This window comes from Leopardus geoffroyi, chromosome A3 (assembly GCF_018350155.1).
Source record: "Leopardus geoffroyi isolate Oge1 chromosome A3, O.geoffroyi_Oge1_pat1.0, whole genome shotgun sequence".
NCBI classification, from domain to species: domain Eukaryota; kingdom Metazoa; phylum Chordata; class Mammalia; order Carnivora; family Felidae; genus Leopardus; species Leopardus geoffroyi.
The window spans coordinates 79,412,224-79,425,024 of record NC_059336.1 but is presented as its reverse complement, the minus strand read 5'-3'; the positions used below and the strand labels follow the sequence as shown (position 1 = coordinate 79,425,024).

General features: G+C 34.1%; 1 protein-coding gene across 11 annotated transcripts in view; it reads left to right on the top strand.

Annotated features, from left to right (window-relative positions):
• Nucleotides 1-12,801, top strand: part of USP34 (ubiquitin specific peptidase 34) — a 252,897-nt gene that overhangs the window by 109,433 nt on the left and 130,663 nt on the right. For 9 of the 11 annotated variants that reach the window (XM_045446153.1, XM_045446151.1, XM_045446158.1 and 6 more), the window contains 8 exons: nt 1,481-1,606; nt 1,772-1,901; nt 2,557-2,592; nt 2,927-3,057; nt 3,652-4,265; nt 6,213-6,427; nt 10,605-10,720; nt 10,810-10,937. In XM_045446153.1, coding sequence (XP_045302109.1) covers nt 1,481-1,606; nt 1,772-1,901; nt 2,557-2,592; nt 2,927-3,057; nt 3,652-4,265; nt 6,213-6,427; nt 10,605-10,720; nt 10,810-10,937 — 1,496 coding nt within the window. The remainder of the gene's footprint in view (nt 1-1,480; nt 1,607-1,771; nt 1,902-2,556; nt 2,593-2,926; nt 3,058-3,651; nt 4,266-6,212; nt 6,428-10,604; nt 10,721-10,809; nt 10,938-12,801) is intronic. The other 2 variants (XM_045446155.1, XM_045446156.1) reach the window with 1 other exon arrangement.

Sequence of the window (12,801 nt, the reverse complement as noted above, 5' to 3'; positions counted from 1 at the left end):
GCACCCCTAAAAGCAGTAAACTTTTAATTGATTATTTACTTATCCTTCATATCAAATGATATAAATAGTGTAGCTTATAGAAAGTCACCCCAATGTGGAGGAATTACTCCAAAGTTATTTTCCTACTTTTATTTTGTCTTCTGGTTCAGAATTCTGTTGTGCATATATATCCTGGTAGGGGAGATAGCATAAAAAAGTTCATATGTTTTATGCCTGAACAATATAAAAGTCAGTATTTTAGAATAGAGAAACATATATTTTCTGATGGAATTTTTATGTGTAGAAAGTAAGTTGCATCCCTGAGATTTTTACTTTTGGAACCTTCAAATTGGGAATTACTGGCTTGCTCTTATTTGTTGCATATCTTGAATTTGCACTTTGCAGCTTGATGGCTTATTTTAAGGTGAAGATACTTATTTTACATGATATTGTAGTATTTAATGTTACACTTTCATTTATTATTCTGTTTAGTATAAGGAGATTTTGTGTTTCTTGGTTTATTGCTATGTAGACGTTTATTTTAAGTGAGTTTCTATTATGTACTCTAGTAAAATGAACATTGTATACTTTTTTTTTTTTAAGAGAGAGAGAGAGAGACATATTGTGAGCGGGGGAGGGGCAGAGAGAGGGTGACACAGAATCCAAAGCAGGCTCCAGGCTCTGAGCTGTCAGCACAGCACCTGATGCGGGGCTTGAACTCAGGAGCTGTGAGATCATGACCTGAGCCCAAGTCAGACGTTTAACTGACTGAGCCGAAGTTGGACGTTTAACTGACTGAGCCACCCAGGCGCCCTGAATACTTTTTTTTTTTAATGTTTGTTTATGTTTGAGAGAGAGACATTGTGTGAGTGGAGGAGGGGCAGAGGGTGGAGGAGACGCAGGATCCAAAGTAGGCTCCAGGCTCTGAGCTGTAAGCACAGACCCTGACTTGGGCTCGAACCCATGAGCCATGAGATCATGACCTGAGCCAAAGTCAGACGCTTAATCAACTGAACCACCCAGGCGCACCTGTATGAATACTTTATAACCATTTAATATGAAAAATGTGTTACACTTAGAATAGTTAATTTGGATTTCTCTTCTAATTGCAATTTATTTTATTTGCAACTACTTACATTTTAATACACTAATTTGTTTATATTTTAATGATCTATATTATAAATTTAATTGGAATCCTCTTTATACTTGGATTCCAGAAATTTTTTTATTGTGTGCTTCCCTCTTGTGGCTGGAAAATTAAACTTTGGTTTTTTTAGATAAGATAAAGCTCTGCTTCAGTGGAATTTTATTTTCACAATGTTATGTACTGCCATTTATGATATATGGTAATGAATATTTTCCCAACATATTAGAAAATATTGTTCCAACTGCTTTCTTGACTTTTAAACTGTAGAAGTTTTCTGTAGAACTTTTTGGTATCGGGTTGTTTATTAATGTAGTATAATTATTTTTGATTATTGTCTCTACCTTTATTTTATAGTTGAAACATTGTAGTCGGTATATACACGACTTATTTCCTTCACTCATCAAGAATTTGGATCCAGTGCCACTTAGACATCTCCTTAATCTGGTCTCAGCTCTTGAGCCAAGTGTTCATACTGAACAGGTAATATATTTAAAGCATTAAATAATGGTGGGTGTTTTTTTTTTTTAATATAAAATTTGTGATGCAGATAATTGGTAGGTTTTTAACGTTCACGTTTCATTTAGGCAAAAGAATATTAAATTTGTTATGAAACGCTAATTTCAACCTCTCTCTTTTTTTTGAAAGACCCTATACTTGGCATCGATGTTAATTAAAGCATTATGGAACAATGCACTAGCAGCTAAGGCTCAGCTGTCTAAACAGAGTTCTTTTGCATCATTATTAAATACTAATCTTCCCATTGGAAATAAGAAAGGTTAGTAAAGTGTGATGTATTTTTTAAAGTAATATTTCTCCATTTAATAATTCAAACTTGAAGTAGTTTCTTCTCAGTATTAACTTCAAAATAAGTTTGAGGTGGGAGGTAGGGTATTTGTTAAAGGGTTAATAAATAGTGGTTAGCTAATATTTTTGGTTTACTCTTCAAGTAAAGAACAGTAATGAAGTTGTAGTAGTTATTGGATATTCTCTCATTAGTTCTTCCCATGGGGTGGGGGGAAACCATTTCCTAATAGCTTTGGAGCTTTTGGTTAGAAAACAAACAGCATACTTTGTTTTAGAAACAATTTTTATAGCAGATCATAGTGGTACAATTCTCTGTGTTTTCTAATTCAAAAGTTGTCTCACTTCAGGCATTTTATGGGTTTTATGGAAAGCTTTCCAGAGCTTTCTAAAACTTTATCAACTTTACCCCATTTTTTGGTCTCCTGACATCATATAACTATGTTTTTATTAAGGATTTTCCATTCAGGCACACACAACTACTATTGTAGGTGTTAGGGACTTCATTATTTCAGGTTTCTCTGCCTGTATTTTGTTGATTTTGTAATAATAATCAGAGCAGCTGATAATCTTCCAGAGAAGATCAGTCACTTAGAATATTTCCCTCCTGTTTTTTCCTTTTCCTTCAGAGGAAGAAGAGCTCAGAAGAGCAGCCCCATCACCTTGTAAGTTGAGTCTTAGAAATGCATGGCAAGATGACTTGTAGTTTTGTTTCCATGATCACATAGAATTCATTTTATATAATATATTTGTATCAGGGCTATAAAGTTTTTTTGAGTAGATATGAACACTTAACTGGCTATCCATCTTATTTTCAATTGAAATCATCTATGTCCTCTTGAGAGATAATTAATGAGTGTTAACATATTTCCAGATTATATTTTTTGGCTATTTAGCATAAAGGTTTTATAAATGAAAGAATCAAAGGATTGTGTCATTCTCATAAATTCCCATGTTAATACAAATTAAGAGTAACAATGTAAAATCTGTTTAATATAGGGTCACCTGCTGCTAGTCCTCAAAGCAGTGATAACAGTGATACACATCAAAGTGGAGGCAGTGACATTGAAATGGATGAGCAACTTATTAATAGAACGAAACATGTCCAACAACGACTTTCTGACACAGAGGTATGAAAACAGTTTTCCCCCCACTTTAACAAGATTTTTGGATTTTGGGGATTTTATCATGTTTATCCTTTGAACTGGAAATATAAACATAGTCCATGTTCAGGCCTCTTCTGTAAGTCGTTATTGTTAAGGTTCTTTAAATTTTGTGTGTTTTAATTCTACTGTATATTTTTTAGAGGAGTCTGTCATGATTACAGCAGACTCTCTTTTTTTTTTTTTTTTAAAGGAAAGTTTGTTTTACATTAACAGAGATGGGTGTGGGAGGAAAGTTAAAGTGTCACTTTGCAGACAGGGCTAATGTTTCTGCGGTGATGGGTTTGCACTTTATTTTTTTATTTTAGAGAACATGTGCACTTGTGCAAGTGATTGGGGAAGGACAGAGAGAGTCCATAGTGAGCCTGGAGCCCAACACCAGGTTTGATCCCACAACCCTGGGATCATTATCTGAGCTGAAATCAAGAGTTAGATGCTCAACTGACTGAGACACCCAGGTGCCCCTTGCGTCAACCTTTTAAAAAGTCAGGGTGTTCATGTCAGTTACTTTTTTCTTACTAGTTTAAATATTTATTTAAGTCTGTTTCTTTCTAAATCTAGGAATCTATGCAGGGAAGTTCTGATGAAACTGCCAACAGTGGTGAAGATGGAAGCAGTGGTCCTGGTAGCAGTAGTGGGCATAGCGATGGATCTAGCAATGAGGTGAATTCTAGCCATGCCAGCCAGTCCGCTGGGAGCCCTGGCAGTGAGGTACAGTCAGAAGACATTGCAGATATTGAAGCCCTTAAAGAAGAAGATGAAGATGATGATCATGGTCATAATCCTCCTAAAAGCAGTTGTGGTACAGATCTTCGGAACAGAAAGTTAGAAAGCCAAGCAGGCATTTGCTTAGGGGATTCCCAAGGCCCATCAGAAAGAAGTGGGACAAGCAATGGAACAGGAAAGGACCTGGTTTTTAACACTGATTCAATGCCTTCAGTAGATAATCGAATACGAATGCTAGATGCCTGTTCACACTCTGAAGATCGAGAACATGATATTTCAGGGGAAATGAATGCTGCTCATATAGCACAAGCATCTCAGGAATCTTGTATTACACGCACTGGGGACTTTCTTGGGGAGACTATTGGGAATGAATTATTTAATTGTCGGCAGTTTATTGGTCCACAGCATCACCACCACCACCACCACCATCATCATCACCACCATGATGGGTAAGTCTCCTTAAAAATAGATTGTATTGTGGTGCTTGGCTCAGTCCATAGAGCATGCACCTCTTGATCTTGGGGTTGTGAATTTGAGCCCCATATTGGGCGTAGAGATTAAAATGTTTACCAAAAAAAGTCTATTTCCTTTAGGGAACCAATTACAGCTTGTGTTTATTGAATTGCAGTATATTCTAGATTAGTGCAAATAAGAATATAATGTAAATTCAAAAGCATGCTGCAAGTATATAATTGTTAATTTGCTTCTGGGCACATTTTAAAAAGCAAAATGGAATAGGTGACATTAATTTTAATTATAAGTTTTATTTAAAGCAGTAATATCTAAAATGTCCATATGTAATCAGTAAAAAAACAAAGATATTTTTCTTTCTTTTGTAATAAGGCTTCAATATTCTGTGTATGTTTTATATTTACAGCGCATTTCTGTTTAAATCAGCAACTTTTCAATGTGTGCAATGACCATAGTGGCTAGTTGCTATCATATTGGACAACACAGATCTAGATCTTTATCTCCTTGTAATAATTACCTTAAAGCAGTTATAAGATTGCTTGTGGAAACTCCATTAAATTGTGATCATTAAAAGGAAATTTTACATGCATCTTAATTTTAGGGTATGAATAAGGATAAAGCTTTTTGAGTATTTGTGAAATATATTTGTGGTAATTAAAAGTAAGTGATTCTGTCATTAGGTGTTATTGGGGAAAGTACTTAATTTTTGTGTCAGTCATTTTCTCATCTATAAAATAGGAACATTAGTACTTACCTCTTGGGTTTTAATGTGAACATTTTATGGGCCGATGTACTTGGTACATAATAGAGCTCAATATGTGTTAGCTCCTGTTTATTACCGTCATGTAAGTAGTAAATTTTAATTGACAATAAAATACAAATATGTGGTTTATCAGTATTAGTTTTCTTAACACTTGGCAGTGTGTCAGGACTTTCAGAATTCAGTGTGGTTGTTTGGGAGAACTATATATCCATATATTTACTACTTTATTTTCTTTGCCTTTATTTCTTATTACTGACCCATATGAATTTAAGGTGATGTCTCTCAATCTTGGCAGTATTGACATTTTGGATCAAATAATTCTGTGTTTTGAATTTGCAGCAATGTGAATGTATTATAGGATGTTTAGCATCATCCTTAATCTTCTATCTCTAGATGCCAGCAGCATCTCCCACCTTGTGATAACCAAAAATATCTCTAAACATTGCCCAGTGTCCCCCTGTGATTGAGAACCAGTGGTTTATAGTCTGACGTTTTACATATACACATTCAAAGTTCTTCCCAGGATAGCTTATAAGGAAGACAAAGCAATTAGTTTGTAAAACTGAGGTGAAATATATTCATTTTGGCACATTGCAGATCTTTTAGTTTTCATACCCACAACAATTCCCTACTTCACAAGACCTACAATTTTCATATTAGCACTTCCCATGTTCTCTGTGCAGGGTACCTCTTGTGAATCTCTAAATTAATCCTGACCATTTTTTCTTTGTGTTATTTTTTATCTTTTTTGTTTTCCATCCTTAAAGTACCCAGTATGGTATGTTTCAGAAGTAAATTGCTTACTAGGTATTGTTTTAATAGGAGTTTACATTGAATAAAAGTCTCCTGGTTAATAACCACATCTAGATTGCAGCCTTAAAATGAAGTATTTTCCTGGTTGTAATCTCATTCGATTTTGGAGTTGTACAGGGTTTCACATTGTGGTTTGAGCTCAGAAAATATGTAACAGTGAGTTTACAGATTTTCCCTAAAATTATCTTTGAGTTGGTTTTAGTGAAGTGTGTTGATGGGTCAGACAATATGTGGGTATATTGTGTAATTAATTTATAATTCTGACATAGTGGGGTTTTCAGTTTTTGAGACAATTTTTGTGTGTTTCGCAGCATGTGTTTTAACTTTGTGCTTTTCTCTGTGTTAATAGGCATATGGTTGATGATATGCTAAGTGCAGATGATGTCAGTTGCAGTAGCTCCCAGGTCAGTGCAAAATCAGAAAAAAATATGGCTGATTTTGATGGTGAAGAATCTGGGTGTGAAGAGGAACTAGTTCAGATTAATTCACATGCAGAGCTAACATCTCATCTCCAACAACATCTTCCCAATTTAGCATCTATTTACCATGAACATCTTAGTCAAGGTAAGGTTTTGTAGTAAGTAAAATATTTACTTTCTTTAAAACAATTTATATTGATAAAAGGATTCAATATTTAATGTTATACTTGAATATTTTTGCCAAATCATACGTGTGTGGTTTGTTTTCTTTCCTAGGGAATGAAATTATTATGAATACTCCATCATGAATATAAAGGCTACATTTCTATCAAGAGATATTTAGCTAGGAAAGGAAATACATAATATATAAAATTATAGTCTTGTATGTTAGAAAATAAATGGCTGTATTAAATTTTATATTTAGAAATCTAAGGAGCTAAAAGTAGGAAATTACACAGGGTCATATGTTGTATGAGTCCATTTATGTAAAATGTCTAGCATAGTCTTTAGTGAGTAGAAAGTAGATTAATGGTTGCCTTGGGCTAGGGAGGGTTGGGAGGATATAAGAGTAGAGCTAACTGCTACAGGGCAAGGTGTTCCATCCGGAGTGATGGAAATGTTCACAAAATGATGGTTCTAATCATTTCAAATCATTCTTTAAAAAGTAATAGGAAATGACCATACTTGGAAGAATGGAGGTTAGAGGAGGTTAAAGAATAATAGAAGAAAAAGGAGGAAAGGGAGACAAATTAAGAGGGAAAAATAGTATTAGAATTAGCAGTTTAAAGGTTCAACTTCCTGAAACTAATGGAACATTGTCAAGTACACTTCAAAAAAAATAAAGTGCTATATACACTTAAAAAATTAAAATAGGGGCACCTGATCAGTCAGTTAAGTATCTAACTTCGGCTGAGGTCATGATCTTGTGGTTTGTGAGTTTGAGCCCCACATCGGGCTCTGCGTTGACAACTCAGAGCCTGGAGCCTGCTTCGTCTCTTTCTCTCTCTCTCAAAAAAAATAAACATGAAAAAAATTTTTTAAAGTTAAAATAAAGATCCAACCTCATGCTTCTTAAGGTACTATCAGCCCCTGCTAGCCTAGGGAATGGATTTTGGTGTACCAGTACAGACTGAGTAAACCTGATAGATAGGTTTATGTTAAAAAGCCATAATCAAATTTAGAGATATAACTTACGGACTTTGGCAACAGTTTAATTGATTTCAAATTACGTGTGCATGATGTAGATAAGGGTATCTTGACTTTTTTTTATTGTTGTGTTATTGTGGTTTTTTGAGAAATGAATAGGTTAAGTAAGATTGAGGTCAGTTGAATTTGATACCATATTTACTAAATTTTCACCATTATTTTTATTCTGTTTTCCTTTTACTCAGTATTGTACCTATTTTTTACTATGTGAAGTTAGAAATTGAGCAGAATTATTACGTATATTAATGTTTTCTGAGTCTATCTTGTATAACTATTTAGTACTATGAAGAACTTTTCAACACAGTAACACAATTCTGTTTAAAAATAGGCAAAAAAAAAAAGGTGTGGGGGGGTCCCTGGATGGCTCAGTCAGTTAAGTATCTGATTCATGATCTCAGCTCGGTCTTGCTCTCACAGTCATGAATTCAAGCCCCATGTCGGGCTCTGTACTAGGCGTGAAGCCTACCTTTAAAAAAAAAAAAAATGGGCAAAAGATTTGAATAGTTAAAAGAAGATACAGAAATGTGGTCAATAAATACATGAAACTGATGCTTAATATCTCCAGTTACCTGGGAAATGCAAAAAATTACTACCACAATGCAGTACTACTATATACCTACTGTAATGGGTAAAATTAAAGACTAACGATATTAAATGACACTAACTTCTAGAGCAACTAGAACTCTCCGTTGCTGTTGAGGAGTATGAATTAATTCAGCTGATTTGGGACCTGTTACACCAGTTTCTTATGAAGTTGAACATGTATCTCTCTATATGACCCAGCAATTCCTATTCTGGTTTATTTACCCGAGAAATGAAAACATACGTACACAAAAAGATTGTACATTGAATGTTCATACCTGTTCCAGAATAATTTCAACTGGAATTAACTGGTATATTAACAAAATATGGTATATTTACACAAAGTAATACTACTCATTAATAAGAAGGAAAGAACTAATACATGCAACATAATGGGTAAATATCAACATTCCAAGCAAATGAAATTAAAAGGGTGTACTACATACTGAGTATCACTAAAAGCAATTCTGGAATGTTCAAAAGTACAGTAAAACCTTGGTTTGCAAGCATAATTCATTCCAGGAACATGCTTGTAATCCAACTCGTATATCAAAGCAGAGTTCAGGAACCATTGGCTCAGTTGTGATCATGTGACATTTGGTGCCGCATATTATTTGTGTTGCAAGTTAAAATTTATTAGAAATGTTTGCTCATCTTGTGGAACACATGCAGAACAAATTACTCACAATCCAAGGTTTTATAAATTAGTTTATAATGATTGAAATCTTCTTAATGATTACCTAAGGTTTGGTGGTAGAGAATGATTGTAAGAGGTCACAAGGGAACATTTTGGGGTGATAGAAATGTTCTATATCTTGATTATGTGTTTACATTATACTTTAATAAAATTAAGCTAAAAAAGAAATAGTAAAACAAAACCACCAAAAGGCAGGCCAAGGACTGGGAGAAATATTTGCAAATTATGTATCTCATAAAAGGCTTATATCCAGAATATGCAGGAACTTTTACAACTCAGTAGTAATTTAGCAAAGAGAGAAGATACACAAATGAATGATAGCACATGAAAAGATGCTAAAACATCATTAGTCAATAGGGAAATGCAAATTTTAAAAAATACTTGTTTATTTGAGGGACTCCTGGGTGGCTCAGTTGGTTAAGCATCCAACTCCTAATGTCAGCTCAAGTCATTGTCTCACAGTTTGTGAGTTTGAGCTTACACAGAGCACAAGTGAGTTTGAGCACAGAGTAGAGCCCCTTGTGTGACCAGATCCCCCAAATGGGAGATCATGATCAGAGCCAGGATCAAGAGGGACACTTAACTGACTGAACCACTTAGGCATCTCACCAAATGAAAATTTTTAAATCACAATGAGATTCTACTGCACGCCTATTAGAATGGCTGAAATTAAGAAGAGTGACCCTGCTGATGTATTGTGGGGATGTAGAGGAACAGGAACTGGTACTCTAATAAACTATTGTTGGGAATGTAAAATGGCACAAACATTTTGGAAAATAGTTTGGCAATTCTTCAGATGTTAAATACACATTTATCTTGTGACTCACCAATTCCAGTTTACCGAAGAGAAAGGAAAGCATGTGTCCATATAGACTTGTTACACAGATGTTTATGGCAGCATCATTCATATTAGCCAGAGCCTGGAATCTCTGAAATGTCTATTAACTGTTGAATATAACCAAAATGAAGTATTTCCATGTAATAGAATATTATACTGTAATTAAAATGAATACTATATGTGCTTTGATATTGATGAACCTCAAAACATATTTTGGTAAGTGAACAAATTCAGATGTAAGGCTACACAAATTGTATGATTCCATTTACAAAAATTTCTAGAAAAGGCTAATTTATGTGGATGCAAAAATGGATTAGAGCTGAGGAATGTGATAGGAATTGTAATTAGGTATGAAGGAGTGTTTTAAGGTGGTGGAAGTGCTTTAAACATTAATGTTGATGGTTGTACAATTCTTGTTTCAATGAAATCAATGTATATGTACAATTAAATAGGGAAATTTCATGGTAAAGCTGTTCAAAAAAACAAGCATTTTTACGTATTAGAACTAGTGAAAATTTATTTAGCTTGGCACACAAAGCCTAAATTATTATACTAGAATCTTTGCATTTAGTTGAATGTTGTAGGTAAATCATCTTTGGTACAAGTTTTTAAATGTAGGGATATAAAACATTATACAGAAGGTAATTTAGAAGAATGTTTCTTAGCTATAAAATTATTCCAAGAAAATTATCTTTATGCTTAATTTGAGTTTCAAGCATTTATATATAGTTCACTTGACATGTGAAAAACGATCATAGTTACTAGAAATAATGAAGAGACTATGAGAAGAAAACTCTTCTTAAACTTTAGTCTTATCAATCTCTAAGCAACACTGCAGCTCACAAAGCAACTGTTGTGTTAATCTTGTATTGTTTTTATTTTGTGGTGTAAAAATAAATTGTTACACTTTACTTTGGATTTGTTAACATTACGAATGCTATAATTTACAATTTCAGTCAGTTGCATTCCTCTATAGTGTGTTATATTTCATCCCTTCAGGACCTGCAGTTCATAAACATCAGTTCAACAGTAATGCTGTGACAGACATTAATTTGGATAACGTTTGCAAGAAAGGAAACACTTTGTTGTGGGATATAGTTCAAGATGATGATGCGGTAAGTTACTTGATAGAATGAAAAGACTACAAAATTACACCAAAATGCAAACAGGATAAACTAACTTTATGTGTATACATTTTTTGCAGGTTAATCTTTCTGAAGGATTAATAAATGAAGCAGAGAAGCTTCTCTGTTCCTTAGTATGTTGGTTTACGGATAGACAGATTCGAATGAGATTCATTGAAGGTTGCCTTGAAAATTTAGGAAATAACAGGTAAATGGGAATTTAAAAAAATTTTATATAGTAGTCAAAGTTCCTTTTGTGTATTCTTTACTGACTATGGTATGTTGGATTCATAGCATTTAATGAAACATTACCAACCAAAAATTTTTTTTTTTTTTTAAGTAATTGTTTTCTTATTAGGTTCGAAGATTTTTTACCTCATAGGGTTCTTTTTTTTTTTTTTTTTTTTTTTTTTTTTTTTAAATTAGACCTCCTTTTTTGGCACTTGTGACACCCTTGATTAGATATCCTGCAACAGAAACAAAGTAATAATAACAATACTTTCTTCTTGATTCTGGAAACATAGTGGTGACTGCTGTGTTTTCAAATTTCAGTTAAATGTTCTTGAACTGTTTCATATATAAAACAACCTAAATAAGATAAATGAAGTTAAACTTAAGTGAAATGCAAACATTTTGATAATGGCATTGTTCTTCCATCTGGGTCGATCTTTTATGTCTTGACTTGTGTCATGCATAAAGAATTAGGCTGGTGGTTTTTTCTAGTTTGAATTCTGCCATGTACTTCTTACTTGGGCTAAGATGATTACCGCAACTTTTGATTTTCAGTTCTTTTTCATTGGTATAGTTTCAGGTTTCCTTTCTCTTACACTGCTTTGGTAATGCCATCTCTATTATAGGGCATTCACTTACTAATTGAATGTATTGTATTCTGTTCTATTCATACAATGTTTTCAGCACACTCTGCCTAAGCCTGATACAAATATTTAATTTTACTGAATGCTTTAATAAGCTTTAAAGTTTAAATGCTATAAACTTTTTTTTTAAAACTCAGTTGAATTAGAAAAAGTATGTGTGACAGTTTCTGCTTTTTCTTTTAAACGGTTATATAGTTTGAACAGTTTCTTCATGCAGGTATAAGAAACCACTTAATAAATAGACCTCTGTTAGCACATTAGTTACATCACTTGACATAAATTCTTTAAAAGGAATGCTTTTAATGGCTAGATTAATTTTTTAAAATTTATGTAGGTAGTATAGCAGTTAATTTTAAAATGTTAATTGTCTTTTAGACGTCTTTGTGAAACCAGTAAACAGTTTTTTTAAGTGGTTGTGACAGTTTATATTTCCCATATGTGCATCTGCATACCCTAAGACCCAGCAGTTCCACTGCTAATTCCAGCAGTTCCACTGCTAAGTATGTGCCTTACAGAAAGACATCCAGATGATTGCCAAAATGCACATTCAAGAATGTCCGGGGGCACCCGGGTGGCTCAGTTGGTTGAACGTCCGATTTCTGATCAGGTCATAATCTCACGGTTTGTGAGTTTGAGCCCCGCGTCGGGCTCTGTGCTGACAGCTCAGAGTCTGGAGCCTGCTTCGGATTCTGTGTGTGTCTCTCTCTCTGCTCCTCCCCTGCTCACACTCTGTCTCTCAAAAATAAATAAAGATTTAAAAAGTAAAGTAAAAAGAAAAGAATGTTCATAGCTGGGGTGCTTGGAGTGGTTCAGTCTGTTAAGCGTCCAACTTTGGCTCAGTTCGTGATCTCACAGTATATGAGTTCAAGCCCCACATCGGGCTCTTTGCTGTCAGTGCAGAGACCACTTCTGATCCTCTGTATCCCTCTGTCTCTCTGCCTCTCTCACCCCCCCACCCCAAAAATAAATAAATAAACAAACAAACTTAAAAAGAAAGTTCACAGTAGCATTATTCAAAATAACTGAATAGTCTTTATATAGCTATCCAAGTGTCAAAAAAGAATAGAAAGGAAAACTAAATGGTGGACTCTTTGTTGAATGACATTATAGCAGTAACATTGAATGAACTACAGCTGCATGGAATAGTATGGATGAACTTCACAGATACAATGTTGAGTGTAATAAGCCAGATATAAG